Source organism: Haemorhous mexicanus, chromosome 10 (genome assembly GCF_027477595.1).
Source record: "Haemorhous mexicanus isolate bHaeMex1 chromosome 10, bHaeMex1.pri, whole genome shotgun sequence".
Taxonomy (NCBI): domain Eukaryota; kingdom Metazoa; phylum Chordata; class Aves; order Passeriformes; family Fringillidae; genus Haemorhous; species Haemorhous mexicanus.
Window position 1 is genome coordinate 5,364,274 of NC_082350.1, and position 26,278 is coordinate 5,390,551.

Here is a 26,278-nt window from a genome sequence, read left to right on the forward strand (position 1 = left end):
TCTGAATGAAGTCCTCTCAGAACAGCCCTTGTCCTTCACCCACCTCCTTCATCTTTCTGCAAACCTTGAATTTTTCCCAGCCTAGAAATGGAGACAATGGGGGACCAGTGCCAGGAGCTCGTGGAGGGGCTGTCCTGAGAGGTCCCCGCCAGCTTTAGCCCTGCTTGATGACAGGTGCTTGAGTTTCCAGGGGAGTGGAGGACTCACTGAGAAACCCTGGGAAGAGGAAACATTAAATTGCACCTACTGGGCAGAATCCACCCCCGTTCCAAAGGTATCCTCTCATGGGATGTGGCTTTGTGAAAGCCATGGCACCATCCACACCCAGGAGCAACAAATGCAGAACTGGGGAGAGGGCAGGGGGACTGTGGAGGGAGCAGCCCTGGTGACTGAGTCCCAGCTCCAGACACACCATGCTGCAGCCCCAAATGCTGGGCTGTAGCCTGGACCACTACAGACCCCACAAGCACATCCAGGGGATCCTCCCAGCCCAGGCAGCACCTCATGGCACAGGCAAAGCAGGAGCCCAGGCAGCCAGGGAGGAACAGGAAGCAAGATCCTTTATTGTACACAGTACAGAATGTAATGCAGCTTTGCAGGAGATACATAGCCCTGCTTGAATAAAGATATTTCAAATCAGTCCTCAGATTAACTCCTTCTGCACTGCAGACCTGCCACACCAAGCAAATGGTTAAAAACCTGTCCCCAAGGTGGGGTTCCCAAAACCAAATGCTCCCCACGGGGAGAGCAACCAAGTCATTGTAGAGTTAATCTTCATACTTCCAAAAAAAAAAAAAAAAAAAAAAAAAAATCAGACAAAAAAAAAAAAAACCAAAACCAAACAAAAATTCCAACCAAAGCTAACTAAAGAAGAGAAAAAATTCCTATACAGCATTTACAACAAAACATGTAGCCTGCTGCAGGGGAGGCAGGTATGGATAAATGAGTGGTGGAGGAGTGTTAAGAGGTGCAGCGAGGGGTGGGGGGAGCTGGAGAGAGGTGGGGCATTGAGGAAGGGGGGTGGGAGACCCCCCATCCCTGCCCACCTCAGCCTTACAGCCCAGCTCCGAGGCCATGCCGAGCGGGGGGAGCGTAGCTGAGCCAATACTGGGATTCAGGCCTGGCTCCCCTGGGAAAGAGGACTGGAGCAGTGAAATGGAGTGGACCAGATCCTTCGGCAGCCATCCCAGGAAGCCACGGGCATCGAGGGCTCCCCCTGCCACCTGGAAAGCCACGGGGGTGTCCCCAGGGGCTCCAGGGACAGCAGCCGAGCTGCAAAAAATAGCTTTGCCTTAAAATACAAAAAATCTACAAAAATCAGTTTAGAAACCTTTAGTATTTTCCTAAAACATCCCGGGGGAAAAAAAAAAAAAACCAACCGAAGAGGAAGTTAGTGTCAGGTTCTCCTCCCCCAAAATGCAACCCATGGCCCACAGCCAGAGCTGGGGAGGATATCGAGGGCACGGAGTGGATGCAGGAGGTTCTATGGGAACAACAGGAGGTTATATGGGGAGGGGGCTCAGGAAGAAGGCAGAAGGCTCCTCGGGGTTGGGGTAGGATGCTGCGCACATCAGCCCCGGGGCGCTGGCCCGGGCGGCCCCCCCGCATCCCTCCTCTCTGTGCAAATCAAAGCCCTTTCCACCACACAAGGCAGCTACGCGGATTGTGCTCGATGCAAAGCAGATTGTCGTGACAATTGGCTCGGCAGCCACGCAGCCCAGCCCTGGGGCACGGCCAGAGCCAGGGCCTGGGGAAGAAGAGACTGCAACTTTAGGCTCCCGGCGCCCCAAGACATCACACTGATGCACGGCAGGAGGTGCCAGCCACGGGCAGTCCTGTGCACTAGCCCTTGGAAAGGAAGGGTGGGAATTCGGCGGCGACACACGTGGGGCGTTTTAAATTCCTCGAATTTGTGTGTGCACCCATGCTGTTTTGTCGTTGGGGTTTGGTTTTGTTTTTTTCCCTCTTATGGACAGCCAAAAATATTCTTTAGAAAACTGCGTTTGCCCCAGGTGCATGCGCTAGTGCCAATGGCTCTGCCGGCCGGCCGAGTCAGTAGGCGAAGCCCTCCGCGTAGGGAAGGCTGCCGCAGGGATCCATCTCCAGGAGGAACGCAGGGCTGTCCTCAAAGTGTGTCAGGGGCACCGTCTCCTCCTCTGGCACCGGGCAGTCCGGCTCTGTCTTCAGGAAAGGGCGCTGGTTGTCGGGATAGGCCATGGAAAAGAGGGCGTCAGGGTCACAGACGAATTTATAGACGTACCGCTCGCCGGCAACCTGTGGGGAGGAGGGAGGGGGTGAGGGGTGGCCTGAGCATTTCCCTGCCCTGGGGGAGCACCACACACCTCACGTTGGACCTAATCCCTCTGCTGCTGCACCCTGGGACAGCAGGGGACGGCCACACCCTGCTGTGACCTCACCTTCTGCATGATGCCCTTCTCGTAGTAGTAGCGCAGGGAGCGGCTGAGCTTGTCGTAGTTCATGGCTGGTCGGTTCTTCTGGATGCCCCAGCGCCGTGCTACCTGTGGGGAGAGAAGGGACAGCCATCAGGGCTCCAGCCAGGGCTGGAACAGGGATCCTCAGAGGGAATCACAACTGAAATGCAGGCTAGAGGCTGGTTTGAGGGGGCTGGAGCGAAGGTGTCACCGTGGTCTGGGAGCGGTTCCCCGCCTGCCATGATAAATGCTCAGGCTGTGACCACACAGCCACCGCCAGATCACGGGCCAAATCAAAAGTCATTTCATTAGGCAGAGCCTGCCAAAAAAGCTGCTTCAAAATACCACAATTTCCATGCATGGCGCAAGAGATATTATGGGTAATTACCCACAATGCGCAGCTCGGTGCTGCCTACAGCTGCTCTCAATTACTCCCCAAACAGCTCCTTCCTCTGTGTCATCCTCCCGTGGAGCCGTGTGGTTCCAGCACGGAGCTGCTGCTGGAAACCCAGGGCAAAGGACGGGAGCAGCTTGGGAAGGAGAGAGCTGTGGCAGAGCAGCAGAACTCAGCGAGGCACAGCACAGAGGCAACACCACCACGGCTGGTGGGCACTTTGGGAGCCAGCACATGCCATGCCAAGAGGCAGCGGAAGGTGCTAAAGGAAGGATCCACTCCTGCATCCCCACAGGCACCCCCCAGCTCCAGGGCAGGACCCTCCTACCTCCTCAGGCTCGATCAGCTTGAACTCCATGCCCCGGCCGGTCCAGGCGATGAAGTGGGCGTTGGCAGGGTCATCCAGGAGGGTGACCAGGAACTGCCAGAGCTGCAGGGAGCCACGTCGCTGGTAGGGAGGGCCCTCACGGTATAGGGTGGGCTCCTGCTTCACTTTACCTGCTCACACAAAGACACATGGTTAAACAGCCCCTCTCCCAGGCTGTGCCACCAGCAGGAGACATGTACAGCAACACGGGTCATCCCTGTGCTGAAACACCTGAGCAGGATGAGGCCATGGGGTGGGAGAGGTGCTGGGGATGGTGCTGCAGGCAGGTAGGTGCCAGTAGCAGAGATGGAGCATGGCAGTGATGCCAAGTTGCCACGTGGGATGATGCTCAGCAGCTCTCAGAGCACCGTGCCAACACTGCTTGGCTTTATAAGCCAGGCACTGCAGATCCCAGCGCTCCCACATCTTCCTCCATGAGCCCCAGTCCCCCTGCAGGCCTCCTCTGGGGCCAGATTCTTACCCTCCAGCCTCTCGGGTACCACGCATGTGTCATCAAAATACAATCGTGTGTCCTTTTCGTATGAAAATCCTGTGGGGAAAAGACCCTTGGTGAGCAGAGGGCCCCTCTGGACCCTCTTTTGGGGTCCCTGGCTGGACCCCAAAAAACCCTGCCTTGGCTGAATCCAGCTCAGGACCCCATGCACAGCTCCGGGAGCAGACCTATTCCCAGGTACTTCAGTGGCTGAGTGCTGTGCAGCTCTGCCCCCCTCACTGCTCCCAAACCCGACTGGCAGCTGTGCATTATCCCAGATTCCATGGCGCTGCTGTGCCCTCACAGGACACTCACAGGGGCTGCTGGCTGCTTTCTAGGTGCCCAGGGGGTGCTGGCCACAAGGGAGGGGTGGGATGGGGCCAGGGCAGGGGGACAGTGGGGGAGTCACTCACCGTCATGGCTGTTGGGGAAGACATTCCCCCGTAGGTACGAGGACTGGCAGTTAGGCACTTCTGAGGGGGAAATGAAATGACATTAGGGCTGTAAACCCTGTGGGTGCCCCCACGGATTTGGCAGCATGTTCTTTACCCCAAGCATGTCCTGCAGTGAAGTCTGGGAACCTTCCCCTCCTCCCCATGCTCCCTGGTCTACTACATCCACCCTCAACATTGGGGAAAAGAAACCCAGTATGATTTGGGGTGGCACTGGAATTTAGACTGGAGCAGCTGGAGTTTTCACAGGCCCTACATGAAGGGAGGCACTGCTGCACCTCCCCTACCATCTGCTTGGCCGTGCCACCCTCCATCCCGAGGTTGGGGTATTTTTAGGTCCTAAGGCGATTAGAGGATTTTTCCGTGATGCTGGTAGGGTCCAGCAGCCAGCAATCACAGCTGGCCCTAGGCCAGAGCCAAGGGGGGACCCACCAGGTGCTGTGGGGCACCCCAGCCCGTGGCTACAGCCCTGACCACACCACTGGCATCAGGTGATCTCCTGCTGTATCCCCTGGCTTTGGGAGAGGAGGAAAGAAAAAGGCAAAGCACCACAGGAGCTCCACTGCCTGAGGCTCAGCCCTGCCCCTGCCACTCTGATGGCAGAGATGCTCTGCTCCCTGGAATGTCACTGCTGTGAGCCCACCCTGGCTGTCCCCTGGCTCACCTGAGTCAATGCAGTAGTCCCGGGGCTCCTGCTTGATGCCCATGGGGGGCTGGAAGCTGTGCCCAGGGGGACCGGGCAGGCCAGGGCCGCCGTGCTCGTAGAGAGGGTCGTGGTACTCCTGCTTGAATCCCTGAGGGGGGCGGGGGGCAGCAGGGCCCAGGGGCTCCGACAGCTGCCGGTGGTAGAGGGGGCGGCCGTCCCCGGGGACCCCGGCCTGCGGCGGGAAGGGGTGGCAGGGCTCCGACAGCTGCCTCTGAAACCTGGGGGGGAAGGACGTGGCATTACTGAGGAGTGGGGGTCAGCTCCCACAGCAGCCTGGGATGGCTCCTCAGAAGCACAGCCACCACAGGGGCTCATCCCACGGGGTGCTGAGAAGCTCTGTGCCCCTCTAAGCGCTGAGGACCCCAAGATGGAACAGCAGGATAACACATGGGCCACCACAGCAAAGAGCTCTGGCCTTCAGGTGTCTGGGAAGGAATGAGAAAAGGACCAAAAAACCACCCCCCAGCGCTGACATCTCTGTAAAGCAGTAAAATCTGTGCCCAGCGTGGGGGGCAGGGGCCAGGGATGCTGAGCATGGGTGGGCGCTTACGCAAAGCCAAATCCACTCCGCAGCTCCAGCCGGCTGCTAATCCGCCCGCGCAGCTGGGATTAAACCTTGAACTCGACAGCAGGGAGCACTATTTTGGGCCCCGTGGTGCTGCCACCACTGCTCCGAGAGCACGGTCTCTGCCGGTGGTGATGGGCGAGGGACCATCCCGAGGGGGTGCTGCCACATCCCCTCGTCCTCCTCCGGCACCTTGAAAGGTGATCTTGGATCTCCGTGCCGGCTCCTCTCAGCCGGCCTCGCGCCATTTGCCTTTGTAACCCGAGCCCTCCCAGCTGCCGGGCTGGGATTACTCCATTTCCGAGCCATGTCCCTCTGCCCTTCCTGAATGAAACCCAAGCCCCGTGCTGGCACGGTGCTTCCCAAGGGGTCGCAGCCAGCCCCCTGCACGGCCTGAAGGTCACACGGAGCTTTGCTGGGGAGGGATGCTTGCCTGCTGTGGGCACATTCCAAGGGCTTCCCTGGCCCCACTGCATGGCCTTTGCCAGGCTGCCACATCTTGTCCCATGCCCACAGGGGTGACACAGTGGCTGTCACAGCAAAGGACATCCAGAAGCCACAAGCCACCTACTGAGAGTACCCACAGGAGCAAACCCCGGGCAGGGACTGGCAGAGCCTCCAGGGACGTGGGAATGATGGGACTGAAGCCACAGCCTGGAGAGGAAGGAGGAAACAGGGGTCTCCCACCACAGCCCACAAAATCATGGTGATGCCATGCAGTGCATGGGCAGCTCTGCACCACCCCCAGCCCGGGGTGCACACGGGCAGGACAGAGATGGTGGATGCAGGAGTCAGCCTCTGTCTCCCCTGCCTTTCCCAAGAGGGAGGCAAAGGCTCTGCCCAATGTTCAGGGACTGGAAGGAGCAGGAGAAAGAGCCACAAGATCCCGGTAGAAAGTGGCAAGTTTTGCCACATGGGACCACAGCCGACAACATTTGTCCCACCAACTGCACCCGCAGCACGGGGACAAAGAGAAATAAATGCTTGTACCTTTCTCCCCCACACTTTGGGACACCGACCCACCCAAGAGTGCCCACAAAGCCCCGGAGCACTCCTGTGGCCACCGGGGGCTGCCTCCCTTACCTGTGCTCTGCGGGGAATTGGTTCTCAGACATCATCTTTGGCATGTGGATGGGCGGGTGCGGCGGCCTCGGCACGGCGAAGGGCGGCTGCTGCCGCTGCTCCTGCAGCGCCTGGGGGGCCGGGGCGGCCCCGTGAGCGGCCGCTGGCCCGGCGGGGCCCGGCGGGGGCAGCGCCGGCCCGGGCTGCGCGGGGGACACCGGCGTGGCGGGCGGCGTTAATGGCTTGAACCCGGCGGGGGGTTTCCTGTCGTAGGCACTGCCAAGGGAGAGAGGGCCCGGGGGTTGATGGTGACACCGAGGGACAGCACAGGGTCCCCGAGGGCTCTGCCGGCAACGGTGTGGCCAGGCTACCTACCAGCAGTTGTAGAGGCACTTGTCCCCATAGCCGGCGCAGAGAGCCTGCTCGTGGCTGCAGGAGGACAGCTCCGAGGATGGGCTGGGCAGCTCCCGCTTGATCTTGGCCGGAGGTGGGGCGTGCAGGACCACTGCAGGGACACCGAGGAGGACACAGGCTCACCCACAGGGGAGAGGGTGATGGGAGCATCACCCCTGCAAGCATCAGCTCCGTGCTTGGGGATAAGGGGCTGATTTTGCCCTGGGAGCACTCAGCAACTGAGCCGGGGTGATGCGGTGCCCTGCCAGACCCCAGCACTGGCTGAGAAGTGAGCCAGGGTGGCAGGGGAGGGCAGAGCTGGGACAGTCACAGCAGCCCAGGACATTGTTCTCAGAAGGGGAATTGCTACAAGGGCTGTGAGGCAGCTCCACACGTGCTGTCACCAGCCCCTCAGGGAGTGGAGCAGGGCCCAGGCACCACAGGCAGGGGCTGCCTCCCCGAGACACAGAGCAAGCAAGGGGTGACAGACTGGAGCTCCAGGGCCCCACAAACACCAACCCCCTCACCCTCACAGGGGCATTCCCACTCGCAGAGCTTTTTTAAGTGGGATCCACCTTCCCACAGCCGAGGTGGTCCAATGGGATCTAGTCCTGGGGTCCCGCAATTGTATGAGCTCAAGTGACAAACATGCCATTAAACCCAAATCCTCTCCACCCACTCCCAAGCTCGCTTGCTATATATATAATTATAAACTGAGTAATATACGCTTAAGCTAATTAATTTCTAAAAGCAGGCGCCCTAGGAAAGGGAAAGCGCCTCAGAGCTCTGTACCTAAATAGTGCCTCAGAGGAGAGCCAAGACTAATCGGAAGTGGAGTATTAGCTTCATGTGAAGCCTAAACACAGCCCAGCTACACTGGAGAGGAGCAAATAGCTCCAGGACAACTGTTCACAGCTTGCCAGGTAATTAGCTGCTCCCCTAATTTGTCAAAACCTTTAAAGAGCTGCTGACTCCCCTTTCTACCCATCCCCCCCTCAAAAGGCCTCCATACAGCTGGTACCAAGGGCATAAACCCCCCCTTTCCCCGAGAAGGATTTGAAACACAAAGCCCAGCGCTGAGCCAGCACAGCCCCCCACACGCCTTCCACCCAAGCCGGATTTATCCCACTCCTCCTTCCCCCCTCCCCAGCGAGCTTTTGCCACTCTCAGCACTTCCAGCCTTAAAAGGGGGCCAGCAAAGCACAGGCACCCCGTGAGCCATGGGAAAGCAAAGGGGAACTGGCTTTGGAAGGGCTCCAGCTGCCTATCGCGGGCATGGCTCTCCCAAACAGGCTCCGTGTTGTTGGAGCGAGTTGTTTTTCCGCCAGCCGTACAATGGGGTCTGGTTATTCATTGAAAAAAAAAAAAAAAAAAAAAAAAAAGCCTCCAGTCCCCGAGCAGGCACCACCCTCCATTCACAAACACTTCGCAGCGCTCCATTCATGTGGCTGAGGGAGGGGAAAAAAAAAAAAAAAAAAAAAAAAAAGGAAAAATTTCCCCAGAGCTTAGCACTGCCATTCAAAAAAAAAGGGAAATGAGCCTTAAGATCCTAACAGAGACCAGCTGTCCGAGCCGGGGCTCTGTGCAACGTTTGGATTCCTTACACAAACAGCACGGGGCCGGCCGGCGCTGCTCAGCACGACGGGCTCCCAGGCCAAGCTCACGGCCAGCGAGGCTCTGGAGGAGTCTGGGGGCACTCAGGGGCAGATTTTGGGGGGAAGGCGCTGGGTTTGGGTCCCAGCAGCCGGGTGGGAGGAGCTGCCCTGCCCCAGCACCCAACACCTCAAAGGAACGCCGGGTGCACAAGCGCTTTTACCCTTTCCGGTCCTGCCCTGGGCACTATAATTAAAAGCTAAAAAAATATAGAAAAGTACTCAGAGGGAACAGCTCAACTCTACAGAGGGCTGGAGCAGATGTGTCAGCAGATCCACACCAAGGCTGAGCCACGGCAACAGCGAGGACACCCGAGGGTGCCTGGCTGCCCCTCTGGGCTGCTTCAGCCTCTAGAGGTGGAAGGGCCCTGGGGAGGCTGGGCAAGGCACCAGCCACACGTGCCACAGCTGTGCCCAGCCAGGAGAAGAGGTAGGGGAGGCTCAGGCAAACCCTCCCAGTGCCATACAAGCAGTGGAACTGGAAATGCCCCTAATGCCAACCATCAGCCATCTCCCATGAAACAGGGTGACACCACAGAGCCACTCGAGGCCTTGAATTCCCAGTGAATCCCTTGATGGAGGGCAGGGCAGGTTATTCCCACCCATCAGCAAGACTGGACCTCCGTGAGACTAAGCTCAGAGAGTAAACCAAGCCACCACTTCCAGCCCAGGGACACTGGCACCCACTCAAGCTGGCACCTGGGAGCCGAGCTCTGCGCCTGCCCCTCCGTCCCCCAGCACTGCAGGAGGCACCCAAGGTCACACTAGGAGAGGAGTCAGAAATAGAAGCCAGGATCCTGCTTTCCTTTGTTTGAACAACTCTTCCTCACAAACAAACCTCCCTCTTTCATTTTGGTGTGTAAGAAACTCCGTGCCCTGCCTGTGGCTGTTGCCACGTGCTGCCTGCACAGGGAGGCCACAGGTTCCCTGGGAAAAAAAAAAAATCACTTCTTGTGGTGCTTGATCTCCTCAGCATGATCCCATCACTTCCCAGGTACTTAAACAATCAGTGGAGACATAACACTGTATGTCCACCCTCAGCCACAGGACCACACTGCTGGTGAACTCACAGCCATGCCCAGCCAGGGGTGCAGCATGCTGAGCTCTGTGGAGTCACCACAGCCTCCTGGCTCCCATGGAAGGATCCACCACTTCCCTGGGCAGCTTACAAGCACTGGATCTGGCCTCCTGCCACCCAGTCCAGGGCACTAAGCACAATGCATCCCTCATGTGGAGCAGCCTTGCCTTCCTTACAGTGGGATTTCCTCCCCAGCACAGCGACCCACTGCCCTCCATATTACCTTGCCACCAAGCCCCAAGTCTAAGACCCTGTCTGCCAGGGATCTTGGCTATGGAATTGGGAACTGAGAGCGGGTATTAACAGAGCTGCAGGCAGCTATGAGGGGGTTTCAGCAAGGCAAGAAGGATTCTGAGCATCTCCAAGACTCCACGTGGCACATTCCCCTTTGCAGTGGGGTCCAAACCGAGCCTGGTTTGTCCCTTTTTGCTGCTGTGCCAAGGAAGCTTGGCCCTGGGAATGCAAGATGGGGCACAAGACTGAGGTTTGCTCAGGATAAGAGAGCAGCAGTTTCCTCAGGGAAAAGGCACGGAGCCACACAACTGCAGAAACAGAGTCCACAAACATCCACAGGGACTAAGGGGGGATCTACCTTTCCTCAGAAGCCAAGGGATGCTGAACTCCATTGTGGCTGCCAGCCCAGGAAGGCAGCATGCCCCTGCTAGTGAAAGCTGGGTGCAGACCTCAGCTGCACCAGAGCCATCCTTCTCTGCCTTTCTACGTGGTACAGAACTGGAGTTTCTCTGCTCTGTAAACTCTCTCTTAGTGCAGGGATGCAAGAGCTGGGCTTCCCATTCCCCTCTGCCTCAGTCTGAGACCCTGCACAGCCAGCACTGCAGCAGCAAGAGAGACCTTTGCTTTCTCTCCCCAGGCAAGATAAAGGAGGTTATTGCTGCCAGGAGTCACGCAGGCGAATCTTTCAAGTGACAAAATAGTTTCAACACCAGGTCCACAGGCTGAGCAGACCAGAACATTTAAAGAGTCCTGACCAAATAAACGCCTTTTTCTTCTTCTCCTCCTTTTTCCTGCATCACCCAGAAAAGTTTGTCTCTCCTCTCTGAGCTCTTCAGGTTACAAGGAAAAAGAGACTGCCAAAAGGCACTGGAAACAGCTTCAGCTTCAAGAGCCACCCTCCCACGCACACTGCAGTTTCTGCTGCTCCGAGCAAGAGCTGCTGGGCTGTGCTGGGGATGTCAACAGACCCTTGTGTTTCTGACTCCGGGCTCGCCTTTTATCTCAGGGGAGACAGGGGAAAAAAAACACATCTGAAACTCGGGCTGTCTGGACGGGCTCAATGGCAAGCTTCCCACTCCAAAGTAACCAAAGAGCAATAATTAACAGGCCTTTGCTGTCGGAGGAGATACCCCGCTGCATGCTGTGACAGAGCTGGAATGAAAAATCTGTTCGACTGCAGGCTAAATTTGATTTCCTTCGAGTTCCCTAGCTGCCTGGCTCAGCAGCAAAACCCAGCCACCGACACCAAGCCACTACTTGTGTTTGCCAGGTAACAACTCCAAACATCCTGAATCCTCCCCCGCTCTCCCCGGGCCGACCCCGGAGCTGTGCGAGCTCCACGCGCCATTCCCCGGCCCCTGCCCTCGCCACCAACCCTCTCTGGCAGCACAGCACGGCTCAGAACCGACTCTGGCTCTTATGCAATTCACCAGGGACTGCATTTTCGCTGGCCTCCTTTTAGAGAGGCTGGCTTTGCCAGTGATTAATGCTGCTTAAAGCGGCTCAAGTTTCACCGCTCGCGCTCGCTCCTGCCAACAGCGCCGGGCCAGGACTCGGAAAAGCTCTAGAAACTGCAGAGATTGTGGCTAACCAAGCAGCCCAGCACGGGTTATCTCTTCCACTTGAAAAGGAAAAGGAGGGTTTAGAAGGGAATCCAGCTCACTAGGAACAAGCATCACGCCTCAGAGGAGCCCAGAGAGCATTCAGAGCTGTTTCCATGCATCTGGCCACGATTTTCCCCATTAACAAAAGGGCAGGACGTTGCACGCTGCATCTCGATGAACCCAAAGCACACGTGCTTTCTCCCTAAAGCCCACAATTTCACGTTTCTGCCCCAGGAACAACTGCTTTCCCAAGGAAGCAACTCCGAACCCAGTGCAAATGTTTGCACAGGCACCCAAACATCTACCCCCAGAGAACAAAACCCCGGAACAATCACTCACAGTTGTCAGACTGGAAATCTGGGACAAACTGTTCGTCATCGGGGACCTGAGCTAAAAAAAACAAACAAAAAAAGTGGGTTTATGGCGTTTTCAGTTCTCAAAAAGATGCTCGCAGAGAGATTTTACATGGCAAAAGGAGGAGGTGAAGACTTGCCTTCAGCTAGCCAGGCCTCTTGGAGCTGGCTGAGATCCTGGAAGAGCTCTGGAACAGAGTGAAAGACTTATGTGCTCCACAGAAGAATAAATAAAACTGCCATTATTTGCAGGATTAGTTCTAAAACAGCCAACACGAGGCAAGTGGTCTCACGGGGCCAGCCCTGCCTACCTTCCGAGTCATGGGCCAGGTCAGTCTCCAAAAATTTCCTTTTCCTATCGGACCCCGGCCGGCCTCGGCCCTCCTCTGTGCAGGACTTCTGCAAGGAACAGGGTGACAGCTGCCCGTCAGGGTGGCAGCCCCCTAGGCTGGGGGTGCCCCCAAGGACGAGGGAGGCACTCCCAAGGATGAGGAGTGGGTGACTCAAGGATGGGGTGCCCCCAAGGTCGGGGAGCAGGGTGTCAGCAGGGAATCAGGGTGGGCAAACTTACCCCGGGGCCCATGAAGGGAACCTGCTGGTCGTAGAAGCCGTCCATGGTGCGGGCGAAGCGGGCAGTGCCCCCGGCCCGCTCAGCATCGACGCCGGCCCGGGAAGGGGTGTCCCGCCCGGGCTCCGGCAGGTGCGCGGCTGGGGGGTGGAGGGGACGGGGTGGGGGAGGGGTCACACCCTGGCCCCTGCCACCCCCGGGGCTGGCTCGGTGCCGCCACGCCTCCCCGGGGAGCCGGCCCGCTCCTGTCGTGGCGGGTCGCAGCCCCCCGGCTCGTGATGTCACCTAATTTCTATAGAAACGGCCGTGACATCACGCGCCGTGGGAGCGGGAGGAGGCAGCGGGGAGGGCCGCCCTTCGCTTCGCCTCGCCCCCCTTCCCTTCCCTTCCCTTCCCTTCCCTTCCCTTCCCTTCCCTTCCCTTCCCTTCCCTTCCCTTCCCTTCCCTTCCCTTCCCTTCCCTTCCCTTCCCTTCCCTTCCCTTCCCTTCCCTTCCCTTCCCTTCCCTTCCCTTCCCTTCCCTTCCCTTCCCTTCCCTTCCCTTCCCTTCCCTTCCCTTCCCTTCCCTTCCCTTCCCTTCCCTTCCCTTCCCTTCCCTTCCCTTCCCTTCCCTTCCCTTCCCTTCCCTTCCCTTCCCTTCCCTTCCCTTCCCTTCCCTTCCCTTCCCTTCCCTTCCCTTCCCTTCCCTTCCCTTCCCTTCCCTTCCCTTCCCTTCCCTTCCCTTCCCTTCCCTTCCCTTCCCTTCCCTTCCCTTCCCTTCCCTTCCCTTCCCTTCCCTTCCCTTCCCTTCCCTTCCCTTCCCTTCCCTTCCCTTCCCTTCCCTTCCCTTCCCTTCCCTTCCCTTCCCTTCCCTTCCCTTCCCTTCCCTTCCCTTCCCTTCCCTTCCCTTCCCTTCCCTTCCCTTCCCTTCCCTTCCCTTCCCTTCCCTTCCCTTCCCTTCCCTTCCCTTCCCTTCCCTTCCCTTCCCTTCCCTTCCCTTCCCTTCCCTTCCCTTCCCTTCCCTTCCCTTCCCTTCCCTTCCCTTCCCTTCCCTTCCCTTCCCTTCCCTTCCCTTCCCTTCCCTTCCCTTCCCTTCCCTTCCCTTCCCTTCCCTTCCCTTCCCTTCCCTTCCCTTCCCTTCCCTTCCCTTCCCTTCCCTTCCCTTCCCTTCCCTTCCCTTCCCTTCCCTTCCCTTCCCTTCCCTTCCCTTCCCTTCCCTTCCCTTCCCTTCCCTTCCCTTCCCTTCCCTTCCCTTCCCTTCCCTTCCCTTCCCTTCCCTTCCCTTCCCTTCCCTTCCCTTCCCTTCCCTTCCCTTCCCTTCCCTTCCCTTCCCTTCCCTTCCCTTCCCTTCCCTTCCCTTCCCTTCCCTTCCCTTCCCTTCCCTTCCCTTCCCTTCCCTTCCCTTCCCTTCCCTTCCCTTCCCTTCCCTTCCCTTCCCTTCCCTTCCCTTCCCTTCCCTTCCCTTCCCTTCCCTTCCCTTCCCTTCCCTTCCCTTCCCTTCCCTTCCCTTCCCTTCCCTTCCCTTCCCTTCCCTTCCCTTCCCTTCCCTTCCCTTCCCTTCCCTTCCCTTCCCTTCCCTTCCCTTCCCTTCCCTTCCCTTCCCTTCCCTTCCCTTCCCTTCCCTTCCCTTCCCTTCCCTTCCCTTCCCTTCCCTTCCCTTCCCTTCCCTTCCCTTCCCTTCCCTTCCCTTCCCTTCCCTTCCCTTCCCTTCCCTTCCCTTCCCTTCCCTTCCCTTCCCTTCCCTTCCCTTCCCTTCCCTTCCCTTCCCTTCCCTTCCCTTCCCTTCCCTTCCCTTCCCTTCCCTTCCCTTCCCTTCCCTTCCCTTCCCTTCCCTTCCCTTCCCTTCCCTTCCCTTCCCTTCCCTTCCCTTCCCTTCCCTTCCCTTCCCTTCCCTTCCCTTCCCTTCCCTTCCCTTCCCTTCCCTTCCCTTCCCTTCCCTTCCCTTCCCTTCCCTTCCCTTCCCTTCCCTTCCCTTCCCTTCCCTTCCCTTCCCTTCCCTTCCCTTCCCTTCCCTTCCCTTCCCTTCCCTTCCCTTCCCTTCCCTTCCCTTCCCTTCCCTTCCCTTCCCTTCCCTTCCCTTCCCTTCCCTTCCCTTCCCTTCCCTTCCCTTCCCTTCCCTTCCCTTCCCTTCCCTTCCCTTCCCTTCCCTTCCCTTCCCTTCCCTTCCCTTCCCTTCCCTTCCCTTCCCTTCCCTTCCCTTCCCTTCCCTTCCCTTCCCTTCCCTTCCCTTCCCTTCCCTTCCCTTCCCTTCCCTTCCCTTCCCTTCCCTTCCCTTCCCTTCCCTTCCCTTCCCTTCCCTTCCCTTCCCTTCCCTTCCCTTCCCTTCCCTTCCCTTCCCTTCCCTTCCCTTCCCTTCCCTTCCCTTCCCTTCCCTTCCCTTCCCTTCCCTTCCCTTCCCTTCCCTTCCCTTCCCTTCCCTTCCCTTCCCTTCCCTTCCCTTCCCTTCCCTTCCCTTCCCTTCCCTTCCCTTCCCTTCCCTTCCCTTCCCTTCCCTTCCCTTCCCTTCCCTTCCCTTCCCTTCCCTTCCCTTCCCTTCCCTTCCCTTCCCTTCCCTTCCCTTCCCTTCCCTTCCCTTCCCTTCCCTTCCCTTCCCTTCCCTTCCCTTCCCTTCCCTTCCCTTCCCTTCCCTTCCCTTCCCTTCCCTTCCCTTCCCTTCCCTTCCCTTCCCTTCCCTTCCCTTCCCTTCCCTTCCCTTCCCTTCCCTTCCCTTCCCTTCCCTTCCCTTCCCTTCCCTTCCCCCGCCCCTCACCGCTGCGGGGCCGCGCCGCAGCCGGGCTCGTTCCCACGCCACCCCGCGCGCCCCATTCATAAACTCCGCCCTCCCCCCCCGCGCTTCTCCCCCGAGCGCGCGCTCGAGCGCCCGCTGGCGCGCGCCCCCCGCCATTCACACCGCGCGGCCCGCGCCATTCATAAACACCGCCCCCGCCCCGGGACCGGGCCCCGGCCGCGCTGCGCCCCGCCGCCAGGCCCCCACGTACCCGGCCGGGGCGCCGCAGCCTCAGCGGCAGCGGGACGAGCCGGGAGCGGGGCCGGGGATGGAGCGGCGCCTCTCCGAGCCCGGGCACCGCGCTGCCGCTCTGCGCCGGCCCGCAGCCCCCGAGCCAGCGGCCTCCGCCGCGCCCCGCCCCGCGCCGCTTGTTTACCCTCCGCGCCGGCCAATGGCGTGCCGCCGCTCTGCCGCCCGCGCCACCTGATTGGCTGCAGCGTGGCCCCGCGCCCGCCCGCGCGCCGCTCCGCTGAGCACCATTGAGAACGGCTGAGTGGGCGGGGGCGGAGGCGACCAATGGGCGCGCGGCGATTTGCCTGGCTCCGCCCGGAACGTTTTTCATTCATAAAAAAATAGAAGGGGGAAAAGACTGACGGGTGGGGCCGGAGCAGCGCAGGATTTAAAGGGGCCGCGGCCCTTTGCAGCAGCGGGGATGGGGCTCCACGGGGGGCCTGGGGGTGGGAGAACTGCGGGGGGGACAACCTTCGGGTCCGGGTCCAGGGTGGCGAGGAGAGAAGGAGCGGGTCCGTGCACAACATGCCCAAGGAGCTGCCACCCAGCGAGGCACGCAGCTGGCACGGACCTCGGGCCTCACAGGCCGTGGGGTCCCCTCTGCTTTCTTGGGACGTGGTTCCACACGAGCAAGGCAGCGTCCGTGCGAGCCCAGGGCTAAGCCAAGCCTGAGTACTGGTTTTGGCAGCCTTGCCCTGCAGCCACGGCTGCCTTTAAAAAGGGGCATGGGAAAAATAGTTCCCACCTGCAAAGGGAGGGAGCCACGCATCCCTCCAAGCAGATTCGTGGACACACACCCTTGAAGGACACCAAACGTCCCAGAGGTTTGGGGATGAATTTAGGACAGAATGGAGCTGCTGGGTGCCTGCCAGGGCCCCCACTGCAGCATTTCCCTGCTAAGTGCCTCAGTTTCCCTACCTGTAAGAAGGGGGTGAGACCTGCTGTGGGCACCCAGCAGTTTGCACCAGATAAAAGAGCTGTGGGGAGGCCTCACATTGCTGTGGAGGGAGACTGGGAAGTTATTGCTGGAGGAGGCAAAACCCAGGTGTTTGGTTACACACTGCACATCTCAGCTTGGGAAGGAGAGGAACATTCTGCTCGGATCCTGGGAAGCTGCCCAGGGATTCAGAAGCCTGTCAGTACAGAGATGTCCTGGCCAGCTTGAAATGCTCAGGTCATGGGCTTGTCAGTGTCCTGGGCGAGGTGCCCAGCATGTCTTTGGGCTGCTGGAAGGAGCTGCTCTGTGGATGCTGGGTTGCTAATGAGCTCCCAGAGTCCCCCAGGGCCACCTCCACCCCCCGGGGATCATGGCAGGTAGCTCATGTGCCATCGTGTCCCGGCTGGAATGACGGGGGTGCTGCTGGGGACAGGAAGCACAGAGGGCACGGGGTGTCCTTGCTGCTCAGAGCCCGTTCCTGGGGGCTCTGCAGGCTCTCACTTCCCCTCTGCACAGAGGCAGCTGATGAAATCACTGCAGGTAAAATTAGCAGATGACACATGGGAGGGCAGGTGGCAAAACCCGGGCTGGGGAGCACGGGGGGCAGTGGGGATGAGGGGGTCCCTGCAGAGCTGGGGGCACAATGGGGAGCCCAGGGCAGCTGCAGATCTGCTCTGGCTGGGGGCTGCTCAGCACCCCGGGGACACGCAGAGGTGACAGCCGTGGGACAGGCGGGTGGGAGCTCACAGGAAGAGCTGAAACCCCTGGAGAGCCAGGGCTGGCAGGGGGGGATGGTGACCGGTGCCTGCTAAATTTAGACCCCACTGATGAAAAAAAAAAAAAAAAAATAGAATTTTTTTTGCAGGCTCCAAATTTAGCCGGATGCAGCTCCCACTGAGCACCACTCCATCGCTGCTGCCTGCACCCCTTCAGCCCCGGCAGCCTGGAGTGGGCACCGTCTCTTTGAGTTCCCAGAGAGCCACACCTGGCCAGGAATGACCCCCATGCAGCCCAGGAGCAGCTGAGGAGTTCATGACCATCTTTATTGGAGGCAAGGCCACAGCACCCGGGTGTACACGGCAAGACGCGCTACAGACACCAACCAGGGGACACACACACAGGGACTGGGCTCAGCCCCCTGGGGCTCCCCAGCTCCCAGGGCTCCCCCCGTGCAGCAGGGGCTTCTCTGGGGGTTTGGTTCCACCCCACGTGCTTGGGAGCTGGGCTGAACTGGGAGGCACTGGGGAACAGGGAGGGTCAAGGCCTCGAGTGCCCCTCAGCTGCATGGCTTCATGCTCCCTGCAGCCAGGGACAGCTGGGCTGCACTCCCAGCCCCTGGGGCTCCCTCCTGGGCTCGGGACCTTTGCACCATCAGGCTAAGGAGGTGGGGACTGGCAGGCCTGTTGGACCATGCCTTTGGCAGTGAGGGAGCAGATGGAGCTGGGGCAGGGGGCAGGGATCACGTCCCTGGCCACCAGAGGGGCCTCTGGGTTGGAGCCCGGCAGAGTGCTGCTGGTGTGTCACCGTCCCACTGGCCCAGAGTGGTGGCCCTGGGCTCCCCGTGCCCTGCAGGACGTGGCTGAGCGTTCAGCCCTGGATTCCAGCTGCTCTCCCCTGGCACTGCCAGCCCCAAGGGTGCAGGCACAGGCACAGTGCCCTCCTGCTGCCCCAGACAGCAAAGCACAGCAGAGCCCCCAGTGCTGCTCTTTGCCCAGAGCCCAGCAAACTGTGACTGGGGCAAGGAGCAGGAAACCACAGCTGACTGCCCAGGCACTGCTGGTTCCTCATCTGGGACAAAACCCTGCCTTGAGGCTGGGTGGGCAGGGAAATAGAACCAAACCTGTTGACCTGGTGTGCTGCCATCCCACAGATTGTCACCCTCCTGCTGGCAGAGCTCTGGAGATGGCTGAGGTGGTTTTGTCACCCTCCCCAAGTGTGGGGCTGCGAGGCACTGCTGCCCTTGGCAATGCACTGGGGAGGTGGAGGCAGCTGGGCTTTGTTTGGCCTTGCTCCATCTGCTTTCACCTGGCTACTCATAAACAGCTGCCCTGGGGGATGAGGAGGAGGAGGAGGAGGAGGAGGAGGAGGAGGAGGGTGGATTGATGCACTGTGGTGACGCCTGCCTGTGTCACAGATCACCAGCAGGTCCCTTCCAGCCACTCTGGACCAGTGATGGCAGCACCCTCTGCCAGAGAATGCTGCTGAACGGGGACCTGCAGCATCAGGAGGGGCTGAGTGGGCACTGGGGAGGACAGGGGGACTTGTCCCAGCCCTGTGGCAGGGACACAGTGGGGACAAGCAGGAATTTTCCTGCCTGCAGTGACACCCATGGGGCACAGGAGCCTCCAGCAGCCCAAGGGAGCTGCCTGGGGGCAGGTTTAACTCAGGATATGGCTGTATCCTGCATGCAGGCCTGCTGCTGGAGGCACTGGGTGACTGCAGAAGCAACCAGCAGCCTTTCCCCTGGGCCAGCTTGGCCCCTGGGAGTGCATTCAGACCACCACAAACTCCTTGCATTCATCTGCCTTTTGGTCCCTGTGCATCCTGGAGAGAAACTGCACCCCCTGCTCTGTCCATCCATGGGTGATGCCACCAACACCAGCCTGTGCATCCCAGGGGGCCCCAGCTGGCAGCATCTGTGAGGCTTCTTGGGTTTGGAGAGGGCTGGGGGAGAGCTGGCCCTACAGAAAGGGAGGTGCAGCCACCCTGCCCCACTCCCTGCAGCCCAGGGAGAGCACCAGCCTGGCACAGCACACTGGGGGATTGCAAAAGGTGCTGGGGACACCTTCAAGTGAGAAGAGTTTCTGGATGTCTGTCCCCAGGGCCTCCAGCCCCCAGGACAGGCTGGCAGGATTTAGAAGAGAGGAAAAGTCCATGTGGAAGGAGGATATGCCACGGAGGACAGCCAGCAGAGAGGGGAGGTGGTGTCTGTGTCCAATCTGGGCTCCTAAAAAGGTGACCCCCAGAGTCCCTTTTTTGTCCAAAGTTTGCTAAATAAATACATAAACACGAACACAAAGCCCAGAGCTGGGGCTGCTTCCCCAAAAATCCCTTTTTTTGCCATTTCCCTGTAAAAACACAGTCTCCTCTCGTCCACCCAGGCTTGTCCCTGCGCACTGCCTGTCCCCAGCCTGTCCCCTGGGCTGGCAGCAATGGTTCTTTACATGTCTCTCAAACCCCACAGCCCAGAGGTGAGTGCCTGAGATGGCTCCTCTGGGCTAAAGAAATAAATAATCCCTCCCATTGCAAGGACTGGGGGACAGAAAGCCACTGCAGGGAGACATCAAGTGGTCTTCAGGAGGAGGATAAATAAATAAGTGGAGCTCAGTGCTGCCTCAGGAGCACATTCACTGGCAGCTTGGCTGGAGGGAATTTAAATAAAGGGAGGAAAAAAAACAAAAGCCCAGTCCTAGTGCTGCTCCAGCAAATGTGCTCACTGCTCCAGCCTGCCTTCTCCCCCTTCTTCCATCCCAGCTTGAGAGGATGCTTCTGGTGATCAGGAAGGAGCCTACAAGACCTTCCCAGGATAAATAACCCCCAGGTGGCTGGGATGCTGAGTGCTCCAGGCTGTGGATCCTTGGGTGATGCTTTAATCCCGAGTTCGGTTCCTCCTCCTCAGGAAAAAGAAGCTGCTCTTCTGGGGGGGCCCCAGCAGCATGGGCACCTGGCTTTTATGGGTAATTTTGACCTAAAAAGAAGCAGAAAATCCCAGCTCAGTAAGAGGGTCCTGAGCCCTCCCAGGCACCCTCCAGCCCCAGGACCCTCAGGAGTGACCCCATGAAGCTGGAGCAGCTCAGCACCGGGGTGAAGAGCTCCGGAATCACATCCAGGTCCTGCTGAGATGGGAAGAGGAAGAGGAGAAACAGTAGGGGACCCTGCTGCAGCTCCCCCAGGGAGGATTGCTGCTGTGCCCATGCAGCAAGAAATGGCTGGGTCATGAATGCAGGGCACGGAGCCACAGCTCAGCTCTGTGGCCACCCATCAGCAGCAGCACCAGGCTCCCTCCAAACCCAGCACCAAACCCAGCACCAGGCTCCCTCCAAACCCAGCACCAAACCCAGCACCAGGCTCCCTCCAAACCCAGCAGCTTTGCCAGCAGGAGCCAAGGCTGTCCCATCCTGCTGTGCTGCCAGCCCCTGCTGCCCATCCAGCCCATCCCACACTCTGCCAGCCCCTCCTGCCCATCCCCACGTCCTGCCACCTCCTCTGCCCCATCCCCACCCCCTGGCAGCCCCTGCCCCTCCCTGGGCACTCACGGTGCAGGAGGGCTGCATCCAGGGCTCCCCATCCACCTGCATGGGCAGCAGCTTGGACGTCCTGCAAGGCACAAAGAAGGGAAGGCGGTGACACAGGTGTCAGGTGGCGGTGACACAGGTGTCAGGTGGCGGTGACGCAGGTGTCAGGTTTCGCTCGGGCACTCAGCTGAGAAGGGGACCGATACCTGATGATGACGGAGGAGCACTGGGCCAGCCTCTTCCCCGCACTCTTCAGCCCCGTGTAGATCTGCCCCATTTCCATGGCGCCTTCCAGCCCCACCACCTCCAGGAGGTGATCGCTGAGGTCTGCAGGACAGAGGGATCTGAGCTGCTCCCCCCATGCCCAGGAATCCCCCTCTCCTCCTGCCCTCACTGGGAACCTCAGGGCCAGCACAGCAGGGCTGCTGGCTGTCCTGCTGGCACTGAGGGGATTTATCCTGATGTGCTCAGTGTCCCAAGACCACCAAGCTGGGTGTTTCCAGCGCTGGGCAATGCTGCTAGCCAAAATCTTTGGAGCAAAAGTCTGAAACAGCACCTGAGCCTGCATGGTGCCAGCCCAGATCCCCACCAGCCCTTGCACTGTTTGTTTGCAGTGATGAAAGGATGGCTGCCCTGGGTGCTGCAGCTCCCCAGAAGCCAGCACATGTGACAGAATGTCTGGTCAAATCCCAGGGGATGGCCTCTGGGCCACCAGCAAGGACACCTGATGATGGCACAGCTCTCTGCTTTCACACCCACGCCTGTGAGCCCCAAGGAATCCTCTGAGCCTCCCATGCCCTCTGACCCACCCAGGAGTGGGGATGTCCCCAACCCTGCTGTCCCCTGCAGCCCCTTTGGCTTGCCCTGTACCCCATTCCCTGCTGCCACTGGCTCAGGCAGCCAGGGACAGTGACAGTCAGGGATGTGGCACTGCTGTTCTGGGGGGCTGATTCCCACCCCAGCCCCAGGCTGTGGGAGCTGGTGGGTGGAAAACCCAGGCACTCTGTGGATTTTGCTGGTTGCTTCCTACCCCTCTACTCCCAGTGCTCCTGTGCTGACCCCACCCTCCCCTGGTGCCCCCCACTCACCCTGCACGCAGAACTTCAGCTCCTTGGCATCGGTGACCACCGTGCCTGGCACCTTCTCTGGCACCTTCTTGCCCAGCCTGTTGTAGCCACGCTGCTTCTTGGTCTCTCCCCAGAGGTTGGAGCCCCCGTACATGCTGGGGATGTTGAGCACAGCAATGCCCTCCAGGGATGTGGTGCTCAGGTCCAGCAGGGTCCCATCACACTGCCAGGGACATGGGGGGGGTGTCAGGGGGGAGCTGTGCCCACCACGTGGAGCCCCCTCCTCTCCCTGCCACAGAAACGTGGCTCCCTGAGCACAGAGTGACACTGGGGGGTCTCCAGGGGACACTGGCAGCTCCAGAGTGGTTGGGGCTGGAGATGCAAATACCTCCCCCCTCACTTTTTCCTAGAGTTATTGTCAACTCCTTGTGCTGCTCCCCCCTCTGCTTCCATAGGAGTTTTACCACAGGTCCAAAATGGCAGTTCCAAAAAGGGAATTCCTGGGGGAGCACATAAAACCTTGGCTAGAATCGGGGCTGTCACCCAAAATGGGAGGCAACAGCACCTTGACCCTAAAGCAACTTCCACCCAAGGAGCTCCAGCACCTGCCTTCCCCCTCTCCCCAGCCAAACTGACTCCAAAGGGCTGGAAAGTTTGGCTGCCTCAAACCGGTTTGTCTTCAAGTGCCATTTGGAAAAGGGAAATAAGGCTGGAAGGAAATTAGGGGAAGGTGTCAGAGGGAAAAACGTCAGGGTTTGGAGAGCAAACCACAGCACACAGAACTGGCATCCCAGGCTTTGCTGTCATGCAGCAGGGCTGAAAATTCCCTGTGAAAGTTAAAATATCCATTGCCTGCAGCTTTCCCACAGAACTGAAGGCACCAGCCATGGAAATGCATTTCTTAACTTCAGCTCTTCTCACACCACCCAGACATGGATCCCCTTCCTAAACACCTCTGCTGAAAGCAGCCACTTTTCCATCCAGCTTGCATTTCTTTAAAGCATTCCAATTTTCCTTGAGGCATCTGCTCTTCACCTGCCACTCTGTGCTTCAGCAAATCCCAGCAGAGCTTTTCCCTTGCATTCTGGTGATGCAAAGGCACCTCTGCCCTCACTTCTTGAGCTGAGAGGAATGAAATGGGCTGATAAGCCCCTTCTGCTGCTCCAGTTCTGGGTGTTTTCCTTGTACAAAAGTCTAGAGTTTATTTTTCCCACCCCTTTGGCCATTGCTGAGGACACCAACCCCATGTGAGAGGAGCTGGGTGCTCACACCTCGAGGTGTCAGATCCTTCCTGCCTCCCCTGGTGCTGCGGGATCTTATTTTTAGAACAGCAAAAAAAGCAGGAATCTTCTGGTTTGGGAGGGAAGAGCTGTCTCTCCAAGGATTGGGAAGGATGTTAATCCCTTAGTCCTCAATCCAGTGTAATGATAGTGTGATTTGGAGGGAGAGAAAAGACCTCAGTGCTCCGAGCAGTGGCTCCCAATGGGATGGCATGGGATGGGATGGGATGAGGTGGGGTGGAATGGATGGGATGGGGTAGGATGGGATGGATGGGATGGAATGGATGGGGTAGGATGGAATGGATGGGGTGGGATGGGGTGGGATGGATGGGGTGGGAGCTGGCTGCCAGGAGTGCACCATGCTAGGATGCTGCAGCAGGAGCCTGTTCCTGCCCAGGGCCGCCCACGCCTGCCCAGAGCCATGAGCAGGAGGGATTCTGGATTCTGGATTCTCCCTGCAGAACCCTCCCTGCTCCTGCTCCTGCCAGGGAGCCACAATGGGCCCTTTGAGCTGGGGCAGCTGACGGCAGCGAGGCTGGAAGGAGAAATTTGCAGCTGGGGGAAAAAGCAAATTCATTTCCAGGAGTTGTAGGGGGAAGGAGTGCCAATTTCCAAAACAAAACTGCTATTTCTCTGCGAGGCTGACAGTTGCCTGGGAGCTGGAGGGAGGACAGGCGGCTGCTTTCAACTCCAAACGCGGTGGGATTAACACTTTCCTGGCCGTGGGCTCGGCTGCTGGGGATGCACACTTGGTGGGGAGCACCCTGAGAAGGAACAGGGGGGCACCTCCTGCCCATCTCCAGCAGCACTCAACTCCACAAACACGGATTTTATCCACCCTGGGACAGTGCAGCATGGATGGGGAAGGGGGTGAGATGGTTGTGATGCTGGTTCTGCCCCTTCCCACAAGTTTGCAAGGGTGTAGCTACCCACCCCAGGTTTTGGGAAGGGAAGAAACTCCCTGGATAGAAACAGGGACCAAAATCCCTCTGCACATGGGCACACTCAGCAGGGCCAGCTCTGCTCTGTGCCCACCACCAGCACCCTGCACCCACCCCCTGCTCTGATTCCCACCACCTCTTGCAGGTGCTATTTTCTCCCCTCACCCTCCAGCCCAAGTTATAAAAGGGTGGATTATCCAGAGATAGGGAGAGATGGAAGTTTACAGCCCAAATCCTCTGCACAGAGAAGTGACAGCACTCTTAGCAACCACGGGCCCTCCTCCCAGCTCTAATTAAAGGCTGTTTCCATGTCATCCAATGAGGGCTGGGAGCAGAGCAGAATTTACAGGGAGAATGTTCCAGGCATGCTCTCAAATACAGCTGGAAGTGGGGAATACAGGATTATTCTTCTGCCCACAGCTGGCTGGCTTTGTAGCAAGGGCTGTGTGGTGGAATAAGGGGTCCTGCCCAGCCACCATGCAGTGAGGGGTCAAAGTGGTGGCACCCTCTCCTCAAAGAGCTGAGGGATCCATGGGCAATGGCTCCAAAAAGCCTTTGTGCCATGGCTAGAGCCAGGGACCACGCCAGGAAACCCACCTCAACCTCAACATAGTCATGGAGCTTCTTGCAGGTGGCTGCAAAGGTCTCTGATGTCCCGAATTCGAAGTACCACAGCTTGTTCTTCATCCTGGGGCACAGAGACACGTCAGTGTCCCACTTGGAAGCAGCACCCTACCCCAGCCAGCAGCAGGACAGGCTGCCAGAGACTGTCTGGAGCTGCTGTGATGGGGACATGAGCCACGGATGAGGACACAAGCCACTGTGCAGAGGGACCAGCAGCAGGCTGGCCCTGGGAGCTGCGTGGGGGGACCAGGGTGTGCCTGGGGGCTGTCACAGGGTGGCTCTGACACCCATCAGAGGGGGAGGACGGGGGTGCTGGGTGCTCCCCAGGCATGGGATGTGCTGTCAGAGCACAGGGCACCCTGTGGAGGGGATGTCCCACACCTCAGCAGCTCCAGCACCCCGCTGAGCAGCCCCTGACCTTGGCTCAGTCCCTGCATCAGCTGCTGTGCCAGGCTTGGAGGGGGAGCTGGGAGAGGCTGTAATCCAAGAGGAGCTAACTTGAGGGCAGAGCCAGACATTCTGGTCCACTCAGGGATTTTTCTAGCAGGTATTTCTAAACCTGGGGCGGGGGCTGTGGCTCCTGCTGCCACCTCCCCACTTCCTGAGCACAGCAGGAACGAGCTGTGACCTGCTGCCTGCCCTGCCCTCCCTGCCTGGCCTGCTCCTGCCTGTCCTGGAATTCCACACTAATTATAAAGCATGAATGAACCTAACTGGGGGTGTGGCTGAGTTTCAGCAGCCTGCCACCCTGCACAGGGCTTGAAGGAGCATCCCAAACCATGCCTGCCTGGTGCCTGTCCCCTAAGGGACAGGCCAAACACCAAACCCTCCTGGATGCTGCATGGGGTGCTGGGTCCCCCCACCCCCCCAGCTCTCAGGGGTCCCTGGGGAGCCCTCACCTGCTGTTGAACTTCTCAGGGTGCTTTTCTCTCATGATGTGGAAGCGGTGGGCGATGGAGGCGTCCTGTGGGGGGCACAGAGACATCAGAGGCACAGAAACAGAAGCAGAACCCACACCCTGTGTCCCCTGGGCATGAGCCAGGGCAGGGCTGCTCAGCTCTTCATGCTTGCCAGTGGTCCCTGTGGCACAGTGACACGGTGTCACTGAGGATGACATTGATGGCCCAAGGTGATGGAGGGACCCTCAGCCAGGCTCTTCCCAAAGCTTGTCAGGTGGGACATAATTAGAGCACGTGGCCTCCTTCCCTCATCACTGCATGGAGGGGATGATGAGAGGGGAGGGAAGGCACCCAGTGGAGCAGTGGGGCTCTGGGGACACCCCAAGGGGCTGCACCCTGACAGCTCCCCCGGCAGGATGGCAGCTCTCCTGAAACTCATCACCTTGTGCAGAGTCAGGAGCTGTCACCAAATGCCACCTGCATTAGCAGCAGCCAGTGTGAGCCCAGAAGCATCCTGCAGTGCTGCAGGGGAGTGACCCCTGCCATGGTGGCAGCCCTGGCACTGGACAAAATTGCTGCAAGCCCTTGGGAAGAGAAGGGCTTTTCCCAAAACACTCCTGCTCTCAGGACTGACCCCCATGGCACAGGGCTGCCGTCCTCCCCAGGCTCCCTAACCTCTCTAGGTCAGGAAAATGGGGGGGAACATGGGTCTAAACACCAAATCAAGGCTTTGCTGATGTCTTGGCAGGTGGGGTGTCCTTGTCTTTGGCACCCCAAACTTCCCTGAATCCTGCTCCTTTCACACTCATTCTTGCAACATTCCTGCTGGGAAGGCAGAGATCCCATGCCTGCTTATGTGTCTTGGTGCTGCCTTTACAAATGACAACAAAGCCAGAAAAAAAAACAAAACCAGGATGTCACAGACATATTTTCTGAAAAATCCTTTCATTGGGATCTTTTCTCCTG

At 58.9% G+C, this 26,278-nt stretch overlaps 2 protein-coding genes across 6 annotated transcripts in view; both read right to left on the bottom strand.

Annotated features, from left to right (window-relative positions):
- Positions 1 to 542: 542 nt before the first annotated feature.
- On the bottom strand, positions 543 to 15,449 carry ETV5 (ETS variant transcription factor 5). Of its 2 annotated transcripts, none has more exons than XM_059855040.1 (13): positions 15,310 to 15,449; positions 12,357 to 12,493; positions 12,097 to 12,184; positions 11,926 to 11,973; positions 11,772 to 11,822; positions 6,847 to 6,976; positions 6,493 to 6,747; positions 4,803 to 5,062; positions 4,100 to 4,159; positions 3,675 to 3,743; positions 3,155 to 3,324; positions 2,418 to 2,519; positions 543 to 2,274 (listed from the first exon to the last, which is right to left on the bottom strand). In XM_059855040.1, the coding sequence occupies exons 2-13, from the start codon at positions 12,399 to 12,401 to the stop codon at positions 2,053 to 2,055; spliced, it is 1,500 nt and encodes a 499-aa protein (XP_059711023.1). In that variant the 5' UTR covers positions 12,402 to 12,493; positions 15,310 to 15,449; the 3' UTR covers positions 543 to 2,052. The 2 variants fall into 2 exon arrangements, with proteins under 2 accessions (XP_059711023.1, XP_059711024.1); XM_059855041.1 differs by lacking the exon at positions 15,310 to 15,449 and adding an exon at positions 15,081 to 15,137.
- A 1,839-nt stretch (positions 15,450 to 17,288) lies between these two features.
- The window catches only part of LOC132331558 (diacylglycerol kinase gamma-like), a 28,157-nt gene continuing 19,167 nt past the window's right edge, over positions 17,289 to 26,278 (bottom strand). For all 4 annotated transcript variants that reach the window (XM_059855045.1, XM_059855042.1, XM_059855044.1 and 1 more), the window contains 6 exons: positions 25,313 to 25,377; positions 24,387 to 24,477; positions 21,590 to 21,791; positions 20,708 to 20,828; positions 20,523 to 20,583; positions 17,289 to 19,954 (listed from right to left, as the gene is read on the bottom strand). In XM_059855045.1, coding sequence (XP_059711028.1) covers positions 19,856 to 19,954; positions 20,523 to 20,583; positions 20,708 to 20,828; positions 21,590 to 21,791; positions 24,387 to 24,477; positions 25,313 to 25,377 — 639 coding nt within the window. In that variant the 3' untranslated portion in view covers positions 17,289 to 19,855. The remainder of the gene's footprint in view (positions 19,955 to 20,522; positions 20,584 to 20,707; positions 20,829 to 21,589; positions 21,792 to 24,386; positions 24,478 to 25,312; positions 25,378 to 26,278) is intronic.

Coding starts and splice junctions, on each gene's coding strand:
- ETV5 (XM_059855040.1), bottom strand. CDS start 12,401: ATGGACGGCTTCTACGACCAGCAGGTTCCCTTCATGGGCCCCGGG. Junction 6,748..6,846: donor AAGTGCCTCTACAACTGCTG/GTAGGTAGCCTG, acceptor CTCCCTTGGCAG/TGCCTACGACAGGAAACCCC. Junction 3,325..3,674: donor GGTACCCGAGAGGCTGGAGG/GTAAGAATCTGG, acceptor TTGTGTGAGCAG/GTAAAGTGAAGCAGGAGCCC.